Below are 23,950 nucleotides of genomic sequence, written 5' to 3'. Positions count from 1 at the left end.
AGCCACTTAAGCTAGGTCAGGGTTTCTTAGCCTGGTTTTCTCCCCACTCTCTGATGTGGGGCATCCTCTGCACTGTGGGGCGTGGAGGAGCATCCCTGGTCTCTACTCACCAGGTCCAGGAGCACCCCTGGCAAGCTGTGACAACCAGAAATGTCTCTGGATATTGTCAGATGTCCCTTCAGGGCCACGTCATCCCTGGTTGAGAACCACAGCTAGAGATGGATGGATGGATGGATGGATGGGTAGACACACATATGGATGGATGGATGGATAGATGTATATATGTATGTATGGATGGACAGATGTATGTATGTATGGATGTATATATGTATGCATGTATGGATGGATAGATCGATGGATGTATAGATGTATGGATGGATGGATGGATGGCTGCTTGGGTGGTTGGATGGATGGATGGATGGATGGGTAGACACACATATGGATGGATGGATGGATGGATGGGTAGACACACATATGGATGGATGGATGGATAGATGTATATATGTATGTATGGATGGACAGATGTATGTATGTATGGATGTATATATGTATGCATGTATGGATGGATAGATCGATGGATGTATAGATGTATGGATGGATGGATGGATGGATGGATGGATACATGGATGTATGGATGGACAGATAGATGGATAGATGTATGTATGTTTGTATGTATGTATGGATAGATGGACAGATGTATATATATATGCATGTATGGATGGATAGAGAGATGGATGGATGGATGGATGTATGGATAGATGGGATGGATGGATGGTTGGACGGATGGATGGGTAGACAGGCATATGTATGTATGTATGTATGATTGTATGTATGTATGGATAGATGGATGGATGTATGGATAGATGGATGGATGTGTGGATGTATAGATGGATGGATGGTTGGACAGAGAGATGTACGGATGGATAATTAGACAGCCTCTCATGCTAGCTGAGGGTTTCTCAGCCTCAGCCCACCTGACACCTGGACTGGATGGCTCTCTGATGTGGGGCGTCCTGGGCACCATGGGGTGTGGAGGAACGCCCCTGGTCTCCACCCACCCTGTGCCGGGAACCCCGCTTCCCTGCTCCTGAAGTCACATCAACCAAAAATGGCTCCCCAAATTGCCCAAAGTTCCCCGGGGGCACAAAATCCCCCTTGGGTTCAGACCCATCTCTCCAGATTCGTACATCTGGGGCTCGAAGACAGGGAAACAAGGCAAGGTGCGTTTCCTTGTAGCCAAAATGCACTTTAAGGATTTCAAAGGCGTGACCTTTCTGCTGCCACAGTGCCTTTCAATCTTTCTTCCCTCCTTTCCTTCTGTTGATACGTTTTAACATAACATCTGGAGCTTCTATGTGTTTTGTTGAAATTCGATTATAGAAAAAGGCGGCAAACTGGTTTTTTATCTATTCTTGGGTTGTTGCTATTTAGTCGATCAGTTGTGTCCAACTCTGGAACCCCATGGACTGAAACTCGCCAGGCTCTTCTGTCTGTGGGATTCTCCAGGCAAGAATACTGAACTGGGTTGTCATGCCCTTGTAGGGGGAATCTTCCTGACCTAGGCATTGAACCCAGGTCCCCTGCATTGCAGACGGATTCTTTACCAGCTGAGCCACCAAGGAAGCTCAAGGATACTGGAGTGCGTAGCCTGTCCCTTCTCCAGCGGATCTTCCTCACCCAGGAATCGAATCCGGGTCTCTCCTGCATTGCAGGCAGATTTTTCACCAACTGAGCTACCAGCGAAGCCCATTCATTCCAGACAAAGAGTTGTTCGTTTTTCTGTCTGACCCCACAAAAAGGTGTCTCCCCAGATCCCAATCATTGGAAAAGACCCTGATACTGGGAAAGACTGAGGGCGGGAGGAGAAGGGGACGACAGAAGATGAGATGGCTGGACGGCATAACCGACTCAATGGACTTGAGTTTGAGTAAACTCCAGGAGTTGGTGATGGACAGGGAGGCCTGGCGTGCTGCGGTCCATGGGGTCGCAAACAGCCGGACACGACTGACCGACTGAACAACGAAATTCCAACTGGAGGTGGAGGGAGGTGTCCCAAGAAGAAAACTGCAAGGGGAGGCGCGCGTAGGTGTTCCCGGGAGCGCGCGGAGGTGCCCGGGGAATGATGGCGAGTCCGGAGCGCCCCCGTACGTACGTACCTGAAAAGTGCATCAATCATCCGCTTGGATGGCAGCCTCCAGACGATGCGCGGCCAGGGGTCCCCGGAGGCGCTGCAGTCCAGGCGGAGGGTGCCGCCGTAGCGCACGTCGGTCCTCTGCGGGGAGGTGCCGGTGATGCGCGCGTTGGCGGCCGCACGCTGCACCAGGAGCTGCACCGTCCGGCGCGCCGAGCCCACCAGGTTGGCGGCCACGCACTCGTAGCGCCCGCTGTCCTGCGGCGCCAGGTTGCGGATGTACAGGGTCCCGTTGGGGAAGACGAAGAGGTTGCCGTGGACGAACTGCGAGGGGCGGATCTGGGTGCCGTCGCGGAGCACCCAGCGCACGCTGGGCAGGGGCGCGGCGCGGGCGGTGCAGTGGATGTGGATACTAAGGCCGGGCGGCAGCGAGATGTTCTCGGCCTTCTCCTGGTGGATGACCGGGGGCAGGGCCGCCACGTGCAGGCGGATGGCCAGGCTGTCGGCGCCCGCCGCGTTGCTCGCCACGCACTTGTAGACGCCCCTGTCTTGGAAGGACGCCTCCTTGATGCTCAGCGTCCGGTTCTCGTGCAGCGTGACCCTGCCCTCCACAGGGGACACGGTCTGCCACACGCGCCCGTCGGGGAAGACCCAGGAGATCTGCGGCGCCGGGGTCCCCTTGGCCAGACACTCCATGGCGATGGTGTCGCCCAGGTAGACGGTGACGTCCTTGTAGTGGGAGGCCAGGATCTGGGGCTGCTGCACCGTGACCGACAGGAGGACCACCCTGCGGTCGGCGCCATGCAGGTTTTTGGCCGTGCACATGTACTGCCCGCGGTCCTGCACCTGGACGCCCCGGATGACGAAAGTGCCGTTCTTCAGGACCTCGAACCGCTGCAGTCTGGTGTTGGGCGTCATCAGAGCGCCTGGAATTCAAACAATAGCTGCCGTCACATGCAATGTACACCGAGCCCTTTCCACAAGCATGGAATAAAGAGTGTTAGTTAATGGATCTGTGCGTTGCAGCTGCCCAGGCGCTAAGTCGTGTCCAACCCTTTGTGACCCCCCCCACTGGACTGTAGCCCGCCAGGTTCCTCTGTCCGTGGGATTCTTCCAGGCAGGAACACTGGAGAGGGTTGCCATTTCCTTTCTCCAGGGGATTTTCCAGACGTATGGATTGAACCTGGGTCTCCTCCATTGGCAGGCATGTTCTTTCCCACTGAGCCGTCAGGGAAACCCTTTAATCTGATGCTTCTCTTTATGTCCAAACAGCAAAAAAAAAAAAAAAAAAAAAAGGCAAAAGGCCCAATCCCCAGGACTTGCTCTAATCTCATTTGTGTGCGTGTGCTAAGTCACTTCAGTCGTGTCCAACTCTCTGTGACCCCGTGGACTGCAGCCCACCAGGCTCCTCTGTCCGTGGGATTCTCCAGGCAAGAAGACGGGAGTTGGGTTGCCGGGCCCTTCACCAGGGGATCTTCCCGACCCAGGGATCGAACTGGAGTCTTCTGCACTGGCAGGGGGGTTCTTTACCACTAAGCCACGTGCGAAGCCCTTTAATTTATTGACTTCTCCCCTTTAGGTCCACACAGCAAAGAGCAAAAGACCCACCCCTCCAGAACACACGCGATTGTGGAGGTACTGGGGGTGGGTCTTTCTTCCTTTGCTGTTTGGTGTCGCAGAGAGTTGGACACTACTTAGCACTACTACACCATCTATTTCTTTCCCCCTTAAAATGTGCTGCAGTCCATGGGGTTGCAAAGAGTCGGACACGCCTGAGCGGCTGAACTGAACTGAACTGAACTGACGGATGATAAATCCTGGAGAGGGTGTGGAGAGAAGGGACGCCTCTTGCACTGTTGGTGGCAATGGAAGCTGATAACAAGCAGGATGGACTAGAGCATGGAGACTGCTTAAAAAACGAAACACAGAATTAGCATATGACACAGCAATCTCGCTCCTGGGCATATACCCCGAGAAAACCATAACTCAAACAAACAAAAAACACATGTACCACAGCCTTCACGCAGCAGTGTTTACAGTGATGGCACGCAGGCAACCTGAGTGTCCATCGACAGATGAACGGATAAACAAGCCGTGGTACACACACGCGCACACACACACACACACACACACACACACACACACACACACTGGGATATTACTCAGCCATGAAAAGGAACGGAATCCAGTCCTTTGTAGAGAGGTGGATGAACCTAGAGTCTGCCATACAGAGTGAAGTAAGTCAGAAAGTGAAAGTCACTCAGTGGTGTCCCACTCTCTGCGACCCCGTGGACTATGAAGTCCAAAGAATTCTCCAGGCAAGAAGACTGGAAGTGGGTAGCCTTTCCCCTCTCCAGGGGATCTTCCCAACCCCAGGGATTGAACCCAGGACTCCCACATTGCAGGCGGATTCTTTAGCAGCTGAGCCACCAGGGAAGCCCAAGAACACTGGAGTGGGTAGCCTATCCCTCCTCCAGGGGATCTTCCCGACCCAGGAGCTGAACCGGGGTCTCCTGCATTGCAGGTGGATTGTTTACCAGCCGAGCGACCAGGGAAGCCGTTACCCAGGCACCCCGGTGTTCACGGCTGCACTGTTCACAAGAGCCATGACCCAGAAGCAACCTAAGTGTCATCCACAGAGGCGTGGATAAAGGTGTGGTACCCGCACAATGGAATATTACTCAGCCACGAAAAGGAACAAAGCTGAGCCTGCTGCAGAGACGCAGAGGAACCTAGAGTCTGTCGTACAGAGGGAAGGAGGTCAGAAAGAGAAAACCAGATATTGTAATACTAACGCCTACATGTGGAATCTGGAAAGGCGGTCCTGATGACCCTGTTTGCAGGGCAGGAACACAGGTGCAGATGGAGAGAAAGGGCGACAGGTGGACACAGCGGCTGAAGGAGAAGGTGGGGCGAATCGGGAGAGCAGCGCTGAGATATACACATGACCGTGTGTGAGACAGAGGGAAGCTGGGGTGTAGCCCAGGGAGCTCAGCTCGGGGCTCTCTGACGACCTAGATGGGAGGCTGGGGGCTGGGAGGGAGGCTTAAGAGGGAGCGGATATATGGATACTGGTAGCTGATTCACGTTGCTGTACAGCAGAAACCAACACAGAATTATGTAAAGCAATTATATTAAAAAAAAAAAGTGGAGCCAACTAGGAACAGTGTTAGTCACTCAGTCGTGTCTGACTCCTTGTGACCCCCGTCAACTGTATCCCACCAGGCTCCTCTGTCCATGGGGATTCTCCAGGCAAGAATACTGGAGTGGGTTGCCGTGCCCTACTCCAAAGGAAAAGCTGGTGCTAAGAAGCATAATCCCGGTCAGGTAGAAGAAGATGCATGATGGTCTTGGGAGGAGGCGTGGTCCAGGGGCATTCTACGATGGAACAAGGTACAGAGGACGCTGAGGACGAATGCAAATGGGGTCTCTTCAGTGGAGGGACATGCCTTCCATCCGAAGCCGAGTCCTTTCAGAATGAAAAACCCCGCGGTGTCCCCGGCTCGCTTCCTCCATCAAATTCCTCATTAAATCATTAGGGAAGCGTTTGGCATCCGGCGTGGAGACTATCAGAGATGTCAGTAATCCGCCTGCGTCCAGCACCTCTTCTCACAACTGGAAAACGTCCAGCATACGCGAGGTTAGCAGAGAATGTACAGCTGTCTCTAGTGTAACAGCATCGGTCACTTCCTGGGTTATCCACATGGCAGATGGAGGGGAAAAAAAAAAAAAACAAAACCCAAGCTCCTGAACCGAATCCAAGCCTGAAGGACACAGCTGTGCTCGAGAGAGGAGGAGAGACAAAGAGGAAAAGGGAGGTACGTTCACGGAGACTGCAGGGCCGAAATAGAGACGCAGATTTGTGGACACAGCAGCGAAATGAGACAGTGGGATGAACCGAGAGAGGAACACTGACATATATACCCCACACGTGTAAAATACAGACATCGACTGGCAAGCTTCTGAATAACACAGGGACCTCAGCTCGGTGCTCTGCGGTGACCTAGAGGGGGGCTCATCACTTTTAGTTCCTCGCGTCGCCTAGAATCTGGACATCCAAGCAGATGGGTCGTTTTGGAGGAAGCAAAGTGGTCTTTGCAGCACCCCGGCCTGCCAAGGAGAGACCGTTGTGTGGACCCTTGTTATATGGGCTGAATTTTGTCCTTCCGCCATCAATTCCTATGCTGGAGTTGGACCCGTCCCCTCCCCCCCGCCGTTGCCCCTAGAAGCTCAGAATGCGGCTATGCTTGGAGATTGTCTTTAAAGAGGGGATGAAGGTAAAAAATGAGGTCTTCGAGAATGTGTCCTGATCCCATAGGGCTGGGGTTCTGATAAAAAGAGGAGATGAGGACACACAGACGGATGATCACTTGAGGAGAGGCCACTGACACGCCGAAGAGGATTCAGGAGGAATTAGCCCTGCTGTCACCTGGATCTTGGACTTCCAACGTCCCAAACGGTCAGAAAATAAGTTGGCTGCTCCAGCCGCCCCATGTAGGGTGCTCAGTGATGGCAGACGGAGCTGACTCATTGAAATCACAGCTCTAGGTTCAAAGCAAACCAACGCCTGCTGAGCTGAGACCAAACTCCAGCGACCTTCCAAGCCAGTGGGAGGATGAAGGGGGCTTCCCCTCACCCTCCCTTCCTGCAAGCCCCTCGTGGCTTGCGGATGACTTCTGTACCGAACCTCACGGGGATAAAGCAAGAGGTTCCTGTGCGGAACATTTCTAAGCCTCGGTTTCTCATCATTTAGTCGGTAAGTCACATCTGATGCTTTGTGACCTCGTGGACTGTAGCCCGCCACCCTCCTCTGTCTGTGGGATTCTCCAGGCAAGAATACTGGAGTGGGTTGCCATGCCCTTCTCCAGGGGATCTTCCCGACCTACGGATGGAACCCACGTCTCCTGCCCTGGCAGACAGAGTCTTTACTTCTGAGCCCCCTGGGAAGCCCTAAGTCCCGCTTAGGAATGCTACGTATTTCCACGGCTGCTTTAAAAAACAAAAAAACCCTCACACCCTTGTTCATGTTTTTACTCCCCCGTCTCTGTAAAGGGATACACCCGTCGATAAGATTCTCTGGAGTCCTTTCCCATCACACCTACCTGTTGTCCTCTTCTGAGAGTCTCTGCTTCTACGTGGACTTCTTATGCTCAAGGAACCGACCCCTCTTCACCTACCAGCCCCGCTTAGGACGCCTGACGTGTAAAGGCCCTACCTGTGGACAGCTTGGTCCAAGTCACGAAGGGCTTGGGCTTCCCCGTGGCCTCACAGGGGAATGTGACGTCCGTCTCTGCGGTGACGGTCACGGCCTGCGGGGATTTGGTGACGATCTGCGGCTTTTCCCCGAGCGTCCAGAATTTGGACGCAGGCGGCCCTCCAGCAGAGAAGAGCTTTCCGCTGCCGTGATGGAAGCTTCTGGAGGGCGGGGCGGAAGACATCGCGAAGGGGATGGAGCTCCGGGTGGAGGAGACTGGGGGGATGGTCCGTACGTTGGTGGACGGGAGCGCTGTGGTCCTGGGGGGGTGCAAGACAGGAGGCGCTGGGGGCCCCAGGTCCACGTGGAAGATGCTCTGAGAGTGTATCCGAGTGTAGGGACCTACATTGACCTTCCTGTCTCTCAACGCCGGGGCTGGAGAGCTGGGTCCCTGAGGTTTTGGAGTACCTCCTAACTGGGGGAAAGAGACGGTCCTGTTGATAAAGAAAGGGAATCTTCCGCCGGGAAGAGGAGGCGCTCTTGAATTCAGAAGCTTGCCCACGGGGTCTCTTCTTAGATCGGGCAGGTGGTTATTTGCAAATGATCTGGAGTTGCCCTGGAATCGGTCAGCTCCTTGGCCAGTCACTGTACCTGGAACGCTAGGTTTGGACCCAGGCCACAAAACCACCACGGGAGTCGTCGGATAACTCGGTGATCTCGGAGTCGTCGTGTGCCTGCCCTCCGGCCAAACCCTCGACGGGTACGTGGTGACTCCCAGTTTGCGGGTCAGGTGATGAGGGGGCTGGAAGGTGACCGAGTATCTGAAGGGGCTTTGTGTGACCTCGTGCGGGGGTCTCACGGTTCCTCTCGGTGGGATCGGTGTGGCGGGAACTCTGGCTGGTTGGTGGAAAACCGGGACCCTCCCAGCCTCGTCTGGACGGTCTGGAGCACGGGGAAGCACGTTTTTCATTGTACCATCAAACGCTTCCTTTCTTAACGCCTCCTCTGGAGTCAAGGTGAACCTGTCCTGCTTGGAAGAGGGCGTGGATAACTGGTCTGGCTTCACCAGATGCCGAGTCACTTCGTTATTCACGGAAGGCGCTTTGGTTTCTGGGGTCCCCACGTAATGGAAGGAGATGTGGTGTTTGGAAACTTCCCAGGCTGGGGACGTCCCTGAAGTAAGAGGTGGTGTGGGCTCTGTGGTGGTCTCTGCGAAGGGCATCAAAGTTGTGGGTGGGAATGGCAATTCTGGCTCCTCCACTGGGGCGTGAGTGGACACGAGACTCTGAGGTCCGATTTCAGAATGGACGGTAGCTTGAGCGGTTTCACGGCCTCTCTGATCACGGACGGTGGTTTCCGCCGGACTCGAGGATGCCTCTACTTTAAGGACGGGGAGAGTTGTTGAAGGAGCCGCCCGCTGGGGTTGAAACAGCGTAGAGACTGCCGCTGAAGGAGAAAACTCAGTAAGCAAACCTAGATGCACCGGCTCTCTCACAGAGGGTGATTCTGTAACAGCTTCCGAAGGGCTGGTAACAGGTGGGTCTGTGTATTCCATCCCAGGCTGGGATGCCCCATCCCAGCTCGTCGTTTTTGGAAAGGGAGACGTCAGAGACGCCTCCTTGAACCCTCTCGCGCGGGAGACCTCGGCCACAGAAGGTGATGCTGCGTAAGTGAGTGAGCCTCCAGGGACCACGGTTTGATAGTCCCCGAGGGCTGTGACACCATGCTTTTTCATATCCTCTCCATCTGATGCGCGCTCACGTGTGGCTGGAATGGTCTCTCGGAGTCTGCCAGGAGATGAATGTGTTTTGCTGATGCTGGCTGTGCTATAAGCTTCCACGCTGGTTATCTCCCGTGGGTCTCCAGTAGTGAAAGAGACGGTGGTAGGGGAAAGCGCAGCTTGGGAACTGGGGGGAAAAGAGGCTTTATGCTTATCTTCTGGAGAAAGGCTGGGCTTGGACACAGAAGCCGCAGAGCTCAGGGTGGAAGTGATGTATCGGTGTCTGTTGCGCCTCTTGCCCTGTCTCCTGTGTGGGCTGCCCCTGGATACGGGTTCAGCGTGGTCCTCCATGTCCAAGCGTCCGGTGGTACCTACAGCGCTGTTAACCCAGGTCGTAGGAACCAGAGAACTCGCCACGTGAAGGCTTGGAGTCTTCACTTCGGGGACTTGGGTCGGTGGAGTCGAGAAAGTGTCTGTTGGGGCAAACGTCGTATGCGGGGTCTGTTTATGGCGGTGTCGGAATTTGTGGGGTCGGAATCGCCTCCTCCCGTGGGGCCTCTTTCGAGAAGGAAGAGTGGTCAGCACCGATGGTGAAGTGTCCTTTTGGGCTGGTGTGGTCACTGGTGCCATGGTTGTGTCCTTGCCAAACACGACGCCAAGCGTGGACTCCCCGGGAGGCTGCAAGTCAGTGATGCTATTCACCACTTCCAGCGTCGAGTCAAGCGGAGTAGTCGGGTCTATGGCTTGCCCATTTCCCTTGATGCTTCTGGAGTCTGTGGGGTGAGTCTCTAGCATACCCCCTTCCTGAAGTGTCTGAGAAGTCTCCTCCGTGTCCTCGATAGTCAGTGGGTGGCCTGGAGTGCTTAAACCAGTTTTCACAAGCTGCTGGCTGGCTGTCTGTTCCTGGAGGCGCGTTTCAGCTGGGATGTTGGGGTCCCCTAAGGTGGGGTCTTCAAAAGGCTCAGACGTCGTGGCCTCAGCAACCCACGAGGCGGGAGTTGGCGTGAAGCGTGTGGAGGCCTGTTCTTTCACGGTCTCAGCTGGTTGTGAATTTGTCCCCAGGTCGGGGTAAAAGTAGGTCACAGTCTCAGACTCAGCCAAGGGTACGGCGTCCATCGGAGATTCTTCCTCAGGGGATGTGGACTCCGGCACAGATCCAACATGGAGGGTAGACCAGCCGTCTGTGGCTACGTTTTCCTCGGTGGGCTCTTTGTGTTCCATTTCCAGGGTCTGCAGAGTAGAAGATTCATAAAGTACAGATGCCGGTGTTGTGGCTGGGGTCTGGTTGGAGTCAACTTCAGTGGGAGCTGCACCCACGGTCTTCTCAGAAGAGTCCTCGTCGATAAATTCTCCCGCGAGAGTGCTTGTCACTCTGGGTTCACTACGAATGACTCCGTCGTGGCCAGGTTGGAGCGGAACGGTCCTAGGGGAGGAGACAGCACTGGAAACCTGCTCTTCCTCACCAAATACGGACACATCTCCCGAGGATTCTTCTGCACTGCTCGTGGTCTGCCCAGGCGATGCTGAGCCGGGAGCGACGGCAGGCGGAGGTGCAGTCACTTCCTGCCTCATCAGTGAAGGCGAGCGGACTGTGATGACCTGCGGCCCTTCCGTCCCCTTAGGGAGATTTCTCCCACGGACTCTGGCTAAGATATCTGCCCAGCGTTCTGGGTTAATCTGCTTGTTGGCCACGTTTATCCTCCGCCTGGACTCGAAGACTCTGCGGCCTTCAGCGACGTTGGTCTCCGGCTCTTTTGCAGGGTGCTTCCAGGGTTTCAGCTTTCTGCGCCCTTTCCTGGTCTTCTTACCCCCGCCGCCGGCGTCATCCGTTGCTCTGATTAACACCTCTTGGTCCTGCGGGTGGAGGAGTGTCCTTGATGCGTTCTCTCCATCTCCCATGCCGGATCCGCCTTCATCCTCCACGATCCCGCCTCGCCCTCCGGGAAGAATCCTGCCTCCTGGGCGCCCGCGTCTTTTCGGAGACCCCTTCTTGCTCACCTGGACCCCCACCGTAAAATGATCTGCCCCTCGCCGGTTGGCTGCCACACATCTGTAGTAACCGCTGTCGCTGCCTTGAACCTTGGGGATGGAAAGAGTGCCGTCGGCCAGCACGTAGGCGTGGGAGGCGTTGGCCATCGTGTTCAGCAGCCTTTTGTTTGGAAGGATCCAGCTGATCTGGGCTTCCGGTACGGCCAGTGCCTGGCAAGGCAGCATCACGGGCTCCCCTGGGTTCTTCTGAACGGTCACTGTATACGCGTCAGGCTGAACAACTGGGGGCTGCACCAGGACCCTGTAGAGCATCCGGTCCGTCTCATCCCTCACTCGAGCGACGCACTGGTACAGACCAGCATCCGAAGGCTGCGTCGACCTGATCTTCAGCCAGCCACTGGTGAGGACGGAGAACCTGCCGTCGCGGTCTTCCATCGGCGCTTTCACGACGGACCCGTCCGGGAGCACCCAGGAGATGGAGGGGCTCTCGGAGGCCCTCACGTTGCAGCTCAGTTGGCAGGAGCTCCCCTCCAGGACGGTCTGGGCTGTCTGCACGGCTCTGCCGGGCTCGATCATCACCCAGCTTCTGCTCCGAGACAGCCTCGCGTCCTTGGCGGACAGGACCAGGGCGTGCTGAGACGAATAGGACAGCACCACCAGTTTGGCCGAGCTCAGACGCCGGTTGAGCTGCAGCTCTATGGACGGCTGCGTGACCCACTCCGGCTCGGCGAGGATGTGTGCCCTGACGCCCGTGTAGTACAGCGTGGTGTCATCGTCGGCATCTTGCCTATACTGGTAGCCGAGCCTGGGGTCTTTGCCGAGTGCGGGTTCCCGGTGGAGCTTCACGGGGACCTCGCTGTAGTAGGCGATCAGCTTCCAGAGCCTCTCGTAGCTCTGCCGCGTCATGGGACACTCAAAGTCCAAGGCAACCGTGGCGTTGATCTCTATCTCCTGGGGGTCCGTCTGGTTCAAGTGCAGCCTGGACACGTCGGTGGGCTTCTTGATGTCACAGACCAGGTGGACCGTGTTTCCGTGCTCGTCGCTCATGTTCACGGACACGTTCCACCCGGGGAGGTGGAGCCCGTCCGGGGAGAAAGCTGGGTTGTCAGCATCCTCGTCTTCGTCCTGATCTTCCTCGCTACTCCGGCTCCGGTTCTGTCTCAGCGGGGACTCGATAGAGGGCTTCTGACAGCGGACGTCCTGCAGCTTCTGAAGCTCCTGTTGGTGCCACTTGTTGGGACTGAAGCACGTGGAACAGAGCTGACCCCCTTCGTATGCTTTGTCCTTCTTACATTTCAGGACCCCTGAAACACAGCAGCAGACGAATGAGCTCTAAGTCAGTGACCTGAAGAATGGGCACAGGATGAAGCCTCTATTTCATCTTTATCACCTGGGTGCATCTCAGCCAAGATTCACCTACCTGGTGTCCCTGATGTCACCTAGGAGCTTAAATCCATTTAAGCCTCTGTGTGCTAACTAAGGGTCTGGGAAGTTCTCGACAGGGAGTACTTTTTAAAAAGATATTGTTAGGGACTTCCTTCGTGGTCCAGTGGCTAAGACTCCATGCTTCCAACGCAGGGGGCCTGGGTTCCATCCCTGGTCAGGGAACTAGATCCCACATGCGGCAAGGAAAAGACATTTTTAAGTTGACAAGGAATCTGTCTCCATACATAGGACGCAATTTTCCTTTTATGAAGGTTCAGGAGAACCTATGTAAGTCTCTGCAAGCCATGAACCTATTTCCAGGTGCTAGAACCAACTGTGGGGCTTTCCTGGTGCCTCACGTGGTAAAGAATCCCCCTGCAATGCAGGAGACTGGGGTTCGATCCCTGAGTCAGGAAGATCCCCTGGAGGAGGAAACGGCAACCCACTCCAGCCTTCTTGCCTAGAGAATCCCACGGACAGAGCAGCCTGGTGGGCTACAGTCCACAGGGTTGCGAAGAGTCAGACATGACTGAGTGATTAACACTTCAGAACCAACTGTTGGCATAACTCATTTCATACCGGCCTTTCATAACCACATTTTCTTTTGCAACAGTTTTTCATCTCAGGCAGTATTTTCTTTTTTGGATTCACATTCTTACTCTTGGCTTCCTGGACAGTCAATCCTCCAGAGTTTTGTCCTTCTCTGGCCAACACTGACGCTTTCAGCGATTCTCTGCCCAACTCATTATGGATGAACGATTCCTGGACTCGGTCTAACACCCCTCCCTTCTTGCCCTGCCCTGTCACTGAGGGTCTCGCCCACGCGGGTGGTTTCAATTACCGTCTACTGGCCGACGATGAGTTCCGTCTGTGCTTCTCCATTCCAAACCCATCCTAGGAGAGGCACACCGACGCCCTACTTGACAAGCCCGTCAAATGGTACAAATGCTCCTCAAACTGATGTCTACAGAATCAAACTACATTTTCCTCACTGCTAAACGTCTCTCGGCTTTTCTGTATTCATCCGGGCCAAGTCGCTGTAGTCGTGTCCGACTCTTTGCGACCCCATGGACTGTAGCCCCACCAGGCCCCTCTGTCCATGGGGATTCTCTAGGCAAGAAGAACTGGAGTGGGCTTCCCTTTTCTCCTCCAGGGGAATCTTCCCGACCCAGGGACTGAATGCAGGTCTCCCGCGCTGCTGGTGGATTCTTGACCGTCCGAGCTGCCTGCGCGGTCCCTACCTTTGGATTTGGCGTCCCACTGCAGAAACCAGGTCATGTCACAGTCACAGGTCCACGGATTGCCATGCAGGTAGAGGTTCTCCAGAAGCGGCATGTTCTGGAGCATGCCGGCGGGGAGAGTGCGGATGGCGTTCTCGGCCAGGTAGAGGTGTCTCACGGTGGAGAGCCTGAAGTGGTCCAGGAAGGCGAAGGTGGAGAAAGTGGCGGGGTGCAGCTGGTGAAGCAGGTTCCCCTCTAAGTGGAGGAGCCTCAGGGAGGTTAAGCCCCTGAACGCTTCCGGGTGGATGAACTCGATCTGGTTGTGGTCCATGTGGAGCCTCACCAGGTTCCACAGCCCCTGCAGGGTCTCGCCCGTGATGACGCGAAGCTTATTGTAGCTGAACTTGAAAACCTACAAAGACCAGAAGTGGAAAATGTCGCTCAATCGTGGGACAGCCTTTCCCTTCCCCAGGGGACATTCCCAACCCAGGGATCGAACCCAGGTCTCCTGCATTGCAGGCGGATTCTTTACCAGCTGAACCACCAGGGAAGCCCAAGAATACTGGAGTGGGTGGCCTATCCCTTCTCCTGGGGATCTTCCCGACCCAGGGATTAAACCGGGGTCTCCTGCATTGCAGGCGGATTCTTTACCAGCTGAGCCACCAGGGACGCCCTGTTTATAATTTAAATAAAACACCACAAACAGGAACAGAAAGCAGAACAAAGGTCATGGAAGGACAGACAGGAAGCTCGTTTCTCATGTTTAGAAAAAGTGGCCGCTTCATTCACTGTGGAGGAGGATTTTAAAGCTGTCCCTCTCCACGGCTGGTGGTTAGAGGCTGCAGTTAGTGCTGGTCTTATTTGCCCAGTCTGTTTGTTTCTAGTAGCTAAGTTGTGACCGACTCTACGACCCCTTGGACTGTAGCCCACCAGGCTCCTCTGTCCATGGGATTCTCCAGACACAAACACTGGAGTGGGTTGCCATGTCCTTCTCCAGGGTTAGGGTTAGGGTTCCCCACCCAGAGAGTCTCCCAGAAAGGTGTGTGTGTGTGTGTGTGTGTGTGTGAATCGCTCAGTCGTGTCAGACTCTTTTGCAACCGTATGGACTGTAGCCCGCCAGGCTCCTCTGTCCATGGGATTCTCCAGGCAAGAACACCGGAGTGGGTTGCCATGCCCTCCTCCAGGGGATCTTCCCGACCCAGGGACCAAACCCGTGTCTCCCACACTGGCGAGCAGATTCTTTACCACTGAGCCACCTGGGAAACCGCCACGCCTGGTTTACCTGGAGCGAAATGAGGTCTCTCAGAGCCCCGTCGGGGATGCTGGGGATGTCATTTCCATGGATCATGAGGAGCTCCAGCTTCGTCAGTCCGGCGAACGACGTTTCCGACAAAGCCTGTATGCTATTAAACCTAAAAAAGAAAAAAAAAAAAATGGAAAGTCATTTCTGGAAAAAAAAAAAAAAATCATTGGGGCTGTCCCAACAGGAAAGAACAACTCTTTCTTTCAAAACAGGAAAGAGCCACTCTTTTTCTTTCAATGCTGAATGAGAACCCTAAAAAAAACATCTGTGTGGGAATGAAAATCAGGAGCGCTCTGCCAATAACTGGTCATTCCCCGAGGGTTTTCAACCCTTTGCAGACTGCTAACAGGCAACGCAGACCCTGAGTTCTATCTGCGGTAGACACTGCTGTTTTCTCTTTTGCTTTTTTTCCCAACAAAATGCACCATGCCAGCCTCGTTATCTCCTTTGAGGCTGGACTTCCCTGGTGGCTCAGATGGTGAAGAAGTCACCTCCAGTGCAGGAGACCCGGGTTTGATCCCTGGGTGGGGAAGATCCCCTAGAGAAGGGAATGACAACCCAGTCTGGTATTGTTGCCTGGAGAATCCCATGGACAGAGGAGCCTGGAGGGCTACAGTCCATGGGGTCACAAGAGTTGGACACGACTGAGCGACTGACACTATGGAGAAACAGTGCTGTGATATTATGAGTGATATTCTCCTACTATGCGTACTTAATTTTTTCTTTAAATTTTCAATTGGACGATAATTGCTTTACAACATTGTATTGGTTTCTGCCATACATCAACACGAATCAGACAATAAAACCATGGTACGCTGAATCCAGTTACACATTAAGCCAGAGGGAAGTATTATGTGTTGGTGCCGTGAAACTAGTCCTGGTCTTTTTATTTCTTCTTCTTTGGAAGGACTGATGCTGAAGCTGAAGCTCCAATCCTTTGGCCCCCTGATGCAAAGAGCTGACTTGTTGGAAAAGACCCTGATGCTGGGAAAGATTGAGGGCAGGAGGAGAAGGGGACCACAGAGGATGAGATGGTTGGATGGCATCACTGACTCGATGGACATGGGTTTGGGTGGACTCCAGGAGTTAGTGATGGACAGGGCGGCCTGGCGTGCTGTGGTTCATGGGGTCAAAAAGAGTCGGACACGACTGAGCGACTGAACTGAACTGAATATTATAGAAAACCATCTCAAGATACTGTTGGCGGAAGTAGGAAAAAGAGTCATTTTGGTATCTGTCTTTGCTTCCACTGGCAAAGTCTTTGCGTGCTCATTTGCTAAGTCGTCCCACTCTTTGCAACGCTATGGACTGTAGCCCTCCGGGCTCCTTGGCCCATGGGACTCTCCAGGCAAGAATACTGGAGTGGGTTGCCCTGCCCTCCTCCAGGGGATCTTCCCGACCCAGGGAATGACCCTGCGTCTCCCGCGTTTCCTGCACGGCAGGCAGATTCTTTACCGCTGAGCCACCGGGAAAGCCCAAGAGACAAGAGTGATCCCAGATCAACTCTGTTTTCCTTTCTACAAACTCGCAGCGCCCGCTCTACCCTGATTCAAACAGCTTTAGTTCCTCTTCTGCATAAATCAGAAGACTGTGAAAAGGAAGCTGGTTTTAAAATTGTCAAACGATTTAAAGATTATAAAAAGGAAACGGTTACTATTCTCTCTTCTGGCAAAGCCAACGTCTTTTCCCTGTGGAGTGATCATCATCGTGGTTAGATTTTTTTTTTTTTTTCAGACAGTCGAGTTTGCCAAGCTTTTTTTTTTTTTTTTTGGAGAGAGCTATTTCATGGTCCATCGCTATGGATTTGCAAAGTGTTTATCTCACTCTCTTAACTGCCCATTCCGTCACCCTTCTACTGGACCTTCTAATCGGTAAAGGCAAGAATTTTCGAGGCTCTGTACTCAAAGAGGACTTTGTCTTACTAAAATGTCTATTCATCAAACCCTAAATAGTTGTGTTGTTTTATACGTGGGAGGAAGTAGCTAGCATATTTTGCTCAAGAACTCCAAGTGATTGTTTACTATTAGAATTGTGCACATGAGGGCTTAGTATGAAAATTTTATGAGTACCTATAATTCACGGAAATGGACACTTAGGTATAGAAAGTATATATGGGTATACAGGAAAACTGAAACATAAAAATTCTACCCGAAATGCTGCACTGAAATATGTGTTTAGGGGGCTTCCCTGGTGGTCCCAGGTGCAGCGAGGGGAAAAGCACCCACCTGCCAATGCAGGAGATGTAAGAGACGGGGGTTTGATCCCTGGGTTGCGAAGATTCTCCGGAGGAGGGCAATGGCAACCCACTCCAGCATTCTGGCCTGGAGAATCCCCACGGGCAGGACAGCCTGGTGGGCTACAGTGCATAGCGTCGCAGAGAGTCGGACACGACTGAGCAACTAACACTTTCACTTTCTGATGGTCCAGTGGTTGATACTTCGTGCTCCTCCCAATGCAGGGGGCTCAGGTTCAACCCCTGGTCTGGGAACTAGATCCTATATGCCTCAGCTAAGACTTGGCCTGACACAACTAAAGATTCTGTATGTTGCCACTAAGGCCTGATGCAGTCACATAAATAAATATATTTTTAAAAAAAACGGCTTAAAAGACATCAATATTTTAAATAGGCAAAACCTGAAAGAACTCTTATTTCATCAAAGTCACAATTGAGTCATACGGATAATTTACAGGGTCAAAGATGTCTCCCTCATTCTATTTATCACTTTGTAATAACTGCTGAAATCTATTTAAACGCTATCAGCATATTTATGCACGCGTCATATATTCCGCATCTGCAGTGTATTAAAGAACTGTTATTAATGGAAATTTATGAAGGAGCTGAAGCTGTCTCTGATGGGTCATAAGCTTTCTGACAGAGATTTGTGCTGATTAATTAATTCAGATACTGGCCCCCAAAGGACCACATTTAGTAGAGTTATACATGTCCTCTTAATTAGGCCCACATCATGCAAGGCACGGTGACCCACAGACGAATGCACACTCGCCGTCACGTACGTGCTCACACACCCGTACACGAAAGACGAAACCCACCCGCCTGCCCGCCCGCTCGCGAGGAGGCTGAGATGGCTCAGAAGGAATGTGGTACAAACCCCAGATTGATTCTTTCCACATGTGGAGAGATCCCAGCGGGCACAGAGGCCAAGGAGCGGAACGTGCAGTGGACTTCGCTGGGGACGTAGCAGGCGCAGGGGTGGGGGCAGGCCAGGGCCACGTGGGGGCGTCCCCAGAGCAGAATCAGCACCATGGAGAGGGCTCGCCACCGCGCCCATGTCATCGGCATCTCCTCCGGGTGGGCCATCCCGGCACACCTGTCGGGGAACCACACAAAGCCAGGTGTCAGACAGCACTACTGCCAGCTGGTTTCACCTCCACTGTGCCTCACGACACTAAGCTTCGCAAGGCGTCAGCATGGGACATCTGAGTGACGCAAAGCGTGCGTGTGGAGCAACACAAAACTTTAAAAAAATTTTTTAATCATCGTTCGCAACTCAGTTTAATACAACTGTAGAATACAGCCTTCACTCCTGACATTGATATTACGACTTGGAAATGTCGCTGTGTTGTAAGGGAGGGTATGAAATTGACAGGCCCAGTGGAGTGGGCAGCTGCTCCCTTCTCCAAGGGGATCTTCGCAACTCAGGGATCAAACCCAGGTCTCCCGCGTTGCAGGCAGATTCTTTACCGGCTGAGCCACCAGGGAAGCCCAAGAATACTGGAGTGGGTAGGCTATCCCTTCTCCAGGGGATTTTTCTGATCCAGGAAGCCAACCAGGGTCTTCTGCATTGCAGGCAGATTCTTTAGTAGCTGAGCTACTAGGGAAGCCCTGTACATACCAACAAATACACAAATGGGTGTATATATACAAATATATATTTGTGTAAATGTACGAAAGGTGAAAGGAAAGGGTTAGTCAGTCAGTCATGTCTGATTCTTTGCAACCCCATGGACTGTAGCCCGCCAGGCTCCTCTGTCCACGGAATTCTCCAGCCAAGACTACTGGGACGGGTTGCCATTTCCTTCTCCAGGGGATCTTCCTGACTCAGGGATCAAACCCAGATCTCCAGCATTGCAGGCAGATTCTTTACCAGCTGAGCCACCAGGGAAGTCCTGTATACATAAATATTTATTTGTAAAAATGTATATATACAGACACAAATGTACAAATATATGTATATGTAAATATGTATTTATATAAATATAGATATAAGAGCTTCCCAGATGACTCAGTGGCAAAGAACCTGCCTGGCAATGAAGGAAAGTCAGGAGACACGGGGTTCAATCCCTGGGTCAAGAAGATCCCCTGGAGGAGAAAATGGCAACCCACTCCAGTATCCTTGCCTGGAGAATCCCATGGACCAAGGAGCCTGGCGGGCTACAGTCCATGGGGTCACAAAAAGCGTTGGACATGACTTAGCAACTGAACAGCAATGTATATATACACACAAGTATATACTTGTATAAATGTGTATATATATATATTTGTGCTTACATATAGCAGTGAGAAATTCCATGGACAGATGAGCCTGGTGGGCTATATAGATCACGGTGTTGCAAAGAGTCAGACAGGACTGAGCCACTAACACCCACACATACTTGGATGCCAGATACATTCATGTTTCAACTCAGAAAAGTAACTGTTATCTGCCCACCTCTGATGTTTATCTCAAGCCGTACATACTCTGTATAACTGAATAACAAGCTTCTCAGGAAATCCATTATGACCAGAAGTATTTCCTTCTTTTAATGGCATTCCTTAAAGTTTTACTCAGACCGTCTTCAAGGGCTTTATAGAGATGTTCACTAAAGCGGACTGTATTCCATTGTATGTGAATTCGTCTCCTCTGTTTAATTCCGCGCCCCCCACCCCCCAACCTTGGAAGAACCAAAATGTTGAGAGGAAAAAACATTACTCTTTTACCAGGGAGCAAATTTGGAGAAACGTCTGAAAAATCTGCCATGCGAGAAAGAGGCAAGGAGTAGCCTGATGAAGAATCTTGAGGGAAACAAAAAAGGTTAGTAAGACCCAAAAAGATACAGAGAGAGGAAGGACAAAGGATAGGAAAGAAGGGAGGTCAGAGGAGAAAAAAGGGAAAGATGAAAAAAGAGAGAGAAAGAGAAGGAAACGATCAGTTACAATATTAGGTTGCATCAGCCGCTATCTCCTGCAGAAAGTCAGTGACTATTCCTTCATGCATCAGTCATGCCTCCATGAAATCAGGCTTTCGCCAACTCCTGCTTGAAGGTTATGGATCAGTAAGTAACAACACACGGAACACGGTTAGAGAAACGCGCCGGTTCCCGACGGCGGCGACCCCTGACTTCTGATCACAAACGCTGCATTTGCTCCCGCGCTGTAGGGACACCCCAGATGCGCGCACAGCGTTTGCTGCCCCTTAGGGGGACCTGGGAACAGACGTTTTCTGAAGCCTTAACGCGTTTCGCTTTTCAGCTGCTCCTAAAGAGCTGACGGTGCAAGCAGCTTTGCAAACACCGAGCCCAGGCGCCTCCTCTGCGCCTTGGCACCGACTGGCTTCCACGGAGCTCTTTTCGGTTCTCCAGGCCCCGCACCCGCGCGCTGGACACTCCACACGGGCTCATGCCCAAGCCCTGTGCACGCAGGCGGACCTGGCCCCCGGCGTCCCGAAGCCTCGCTCCCGGCTCCCTACCCAGGGCGCCCCCCGGAAGACCGCAGGGACGCGCCCCCGCGCCCCTCTGAACCCCAACCCCGAGGCCTCGCGGGGAAGCCTCCCTGCGTCTGCGCGACCTCCGGGCACGCCCGGCGAACCCCGGGAAGCTGGACTCGGGGCGCGAGGCGGTCGGCGGGCGTCCACCCGGCCGGGGGGAGTCTGGACGGGCCGGGCGCGCGGCCTTACGCCCCTGGCCGGCTTCCAGCGCGCGCTCCGGACGCGCCCGGGCAGGCTGCGCTGTGACTTCACAAAGCTTTCCCCGAGCGCTTCTCGGGTTACCCCGAAGGTCTCCGAGGCCAGAGACTCGGACACCAAAGGGCGGCTCTCCCCCAAATCATGACTTCCCCAGCTTGCGCGCGGCTCAGACACTCCCCCCACCCCAAACCCCCGTCCCCTGGCAGAGGAAGGGGGTTGCTTTGCGTCTCCCCACTTTGCAGGGCAAAAGAAGGAGGTGGGCGGGGGTTGGGCGTGGAGAGTCTTAAGGATCTGGAGAAACTGGGGAGACGGCCCCGCAACTGTGACTTGCCTCTCGCCACCAACGCAGGAGCGCAGCCGGTTACACTTGAGGGTCTTGTTGGGGGTCCCGGGGGGAGGTGAGAGAGGCCACTTTGGAAAGGGGACCTTAGACCTACTCTGTGCATCTTCCGGCACGATTTCTGTGCTGGACGGCGCGGTGCTGTGCTTAGCCGCTCAGTCGTGTCCGACTCTCGGCGACCCCACGGAATTCCATGGGATTCTCCAGGCCAGGATACTGGAGTGGGTTGCCGTTTCCTTCTCCAGGGGTATCTTCCCCAGCCGGGGATCGAACTCAGGTGTCCCGCATGGTGGGCAGATTCTTCTACCAGCTGAGACACCAAGGAAGCCCGTTCTGGATGGTAGCTGGAGCTTTAACGGAGCGCCAGGAAACAATTCCAGAAGTCTTCTTTGCCCTCGCACCCTGCTCCCCCCAACGCAACACCGGTCCCCTTTCCAACTCTCTCCACCCCTTGCAGACAGAGCCGCCCCCCCACCACCTCCCCAGCAACCGCCGGGGGCGCCCCGGCAGCCCTCGGTCCTCACCTGTCCGTCGGAAGCCGGGACCCACGGGAGCGGTGCGCCCAGAGCATCCACTGGGCCGGGGCGCGCGAGTCACCGCCGGGGGTCGGCCGGGGCCATGTCCTGCTGCCCGGGGGGCGAGGCAAGGCGGCTCGGCTTCCCAGCGCGGCGCCCTTTTATTCCCGTCGCCGAGAGCCTTCCCCGAGAGCACGCCTCGGCCCAGCCCCACCCTGCCCCACCCCGGGGAGACGGGGCGCGGGGGACCCTGGCCGCGCCGCCGCCGCGCGCTCAGCCCTCCTCTCGGCTCCGCATGGCGCCGCGCACGGCCCGGGTGGGCACGCCTCGTCCACGCCGGTGGGGCGAACCGCTGGTGCCCCGCACACACACGGCCGGCTGGAGGAAGCTGGAGGGGCTGGTGCGGGGGTCGCGGGTGGGGAAGTATCCGGGCCCCTTCACCCCCCCGAGAGGAACTCCGGGGGGTACCCGAGGGACGGAGAGATACCCGGGAGCGCACAGCCGCGAGGTCTGCGCCCGCAGCGCCCTTCCCAGCAAGACTTGGAGGAGGACTATCTTTCTTTTCAGTGGGGGGAAGAGAGAAGGAACACGGCTTGCGCTCCCCCAGGCGGGCTGGAGTTTTCTCTGGCGGCGCCTCCGGACCCCGAGTGCAGGCTGCAGGCAGCCGGGGGCGCCCGCCGGCATCTCCGGAGGAGCCGTAGGCGAGGCTGCAACCAGAGCCCCCGGCCACGCCCTCCCGCCTCTCCTGTGGCTCCTGGCAGCCACCATCCCTCCTCCAGCCTGAGTCCTCTTGCCAAAAAAAAAAAGGTGGAATGCTTTCTTTTTTTTCCTCGTCCCGGTTTGGAGAGTCTGAAGGGGCTGGGCCGGGATGAGCGCTTTGTGGAGCCCCGAGGTACTGGCGAGGGCAAGTGAGGTGGAGGGCTGGGGAAATCAAGGCTGGAGACGACAGTGCTGTCTGTAGCGCAGAAGGGGAAGGAAGGGGGGAGAGAAAGACCTGTGTTGGTTTCCAGGAGGAAGGACAACTGGGAAAAAAGGGCAAGGGGTCAGGTGAGGGAAGAGAGAAAAACAGGCTGAGCATCCGAAGAACTGAAGCTTTCCAACTGTGGTGCTGGAGAACGCCCTTGAGAGTCCCTGGGACTGCAAGGAGATCCAACCAGCCCATCCTCAAGGAGATCAGTCCTGAATATTCATCGGAAGGACTGATGCTGAAACTCCAATCCTTTGGCCACCTGATGCGAAGAGCTGATGTACTAGAAAAGACCCTGATGCTGGGAAAGAGTGAAGGCGGGAGGAGAAGGGGACGACAGAGGATGAGACGGTTGGATGGCATCACCGACTCAATGGACATGAGTTTGAGCAAGCTCCGGGAGTTGGCTATGGACAGGGAGGCCTGGCGTGCTGCAGGCCATGGGGTCCCAAAGAGTCACAAAGAGTTGGACACACACACTAGTGGTTTTTGGGCTTCCTGGGTGGCAACAGTCCTAAAGAACCTACCTGTCAGCTTCTTTAAAGACTCCAGGTTCTTTTTGGACTCTTAAGGAGACTTAGTCCTGGCTTCAATCCCTGGAGCAGGAAGATTCCCCCAGAGAAGGGCATGGTAACCCACACCAGCATTCTTGCCTGGAGAATCCTGATGGACAGAGGAGCCTGGCGGGCTACAGTCCAGGGGGTCACCAAGAGTCAGACATGACTGAAGTGACGTAGCACACATCACCACCTCTTTATCCATCCCTATGTTGATGGACATATGACTCAGCAATCCCACTCCTGGGCATCCACCCGGGGAGGTGGGGAAGAAACATAATTCAAAAAGATACATGGACCCCAATGTTCATTGCAGCCCTGTTAACGGTAGACACGACACGGAATCAACGGTAAAGACCAGGGGGTTGCAAAGAGTCGGACAGGACTGAGCGATTTTCGGTCCCATTGCTTAACGGGGGTTGTAAAAGTGAATCCTGCCTCCACGACCACTACTCACCCTCCATCAACAGGGGGACAACTGACCCTCAATATTCTACGGTGAGTGGAAACAAAAGGGGGTGAAGGAAAAAAGAATCTGCTCAGGCAATGTGTACTTGCCCAAGCCGCAGAATCCCAGGGGTGCGCTGGTATCTGATGGGGAAACAGCATCTTTATTTGAGCAGAAAGAGACTTTGAGGAATGTTGCATGTGAAACTTGCCCCCCCGCCCGCCGTCTCTCTAAGGGG

The 23,950-nt window shown here is 54.3% G+C and overlaps 1 protein-coding gene across 2 annotated transcripts in view; it reads right to left on the bottom strand.

Moving 5' to 3' along the window:
- MXRA5 (matrix remodeling associated 5) overlaps positions 1-21,900 on the bottom strand; it is a 28,766-nt gene extending 6,866 nt beyond the window's left edge. The window contains exons 1-6 of one of the 2 annotated variants that reach the window (XM_018043831.1): positions 21,750-21,900; positions 18,093-18,311; positions 14,962-15,091; positions 13,701-14,091; positions 7,347-12,338; positions 2,157-3,057 (exon numbers count right to left, since the gene is read on the bottom strand). In XM_018043831.1, coding sequence (XP_017899320.1) covers positions 2,157-3,057; positions 7,347-12,338; positions 13,701-14,091; positions 14,962-15,091; positions 18,093-18,311; positions 21,750-21,796 — 6,680 coding nt within the window. In that variant the 5' untranslated portion in view covers positions 21,797-21,900. Of the gene's footprint in view, positions 1-2,156; positions 3,058-7,346; positions 12,339-13,700; positions 14,092-14,961; positions 15,092-18,092; positions 18,312-21,322; positions 21,379-21,749 lie in introns of those variants that run through there. The other variant, XM_018043833.1, reaches the window with a different exon arrangement.
- Positions 21,901-23,950: the final 2,050 nt, after the last annotated feature.

This window comes from Capra hircus, assembly GCF_001704415.2.
Source record: "Capra hircus breed San Clemente chromosome X unlocalized genomic scaffold, ASM170441v1, whole genome shotgun sequence".
Taxonomy (NCBI): domain Eukaryota; kingdom Metazoa; phylum Chordata; class Mammalia; order Artiodactyla; family Bovidae; genus Capra; species Capra hircus.
The sequence above is the reverse complement of the archived record's forward strand: the minus strand, read 5'-3'. Positions and strand labels throughout refer to the sequence as shown.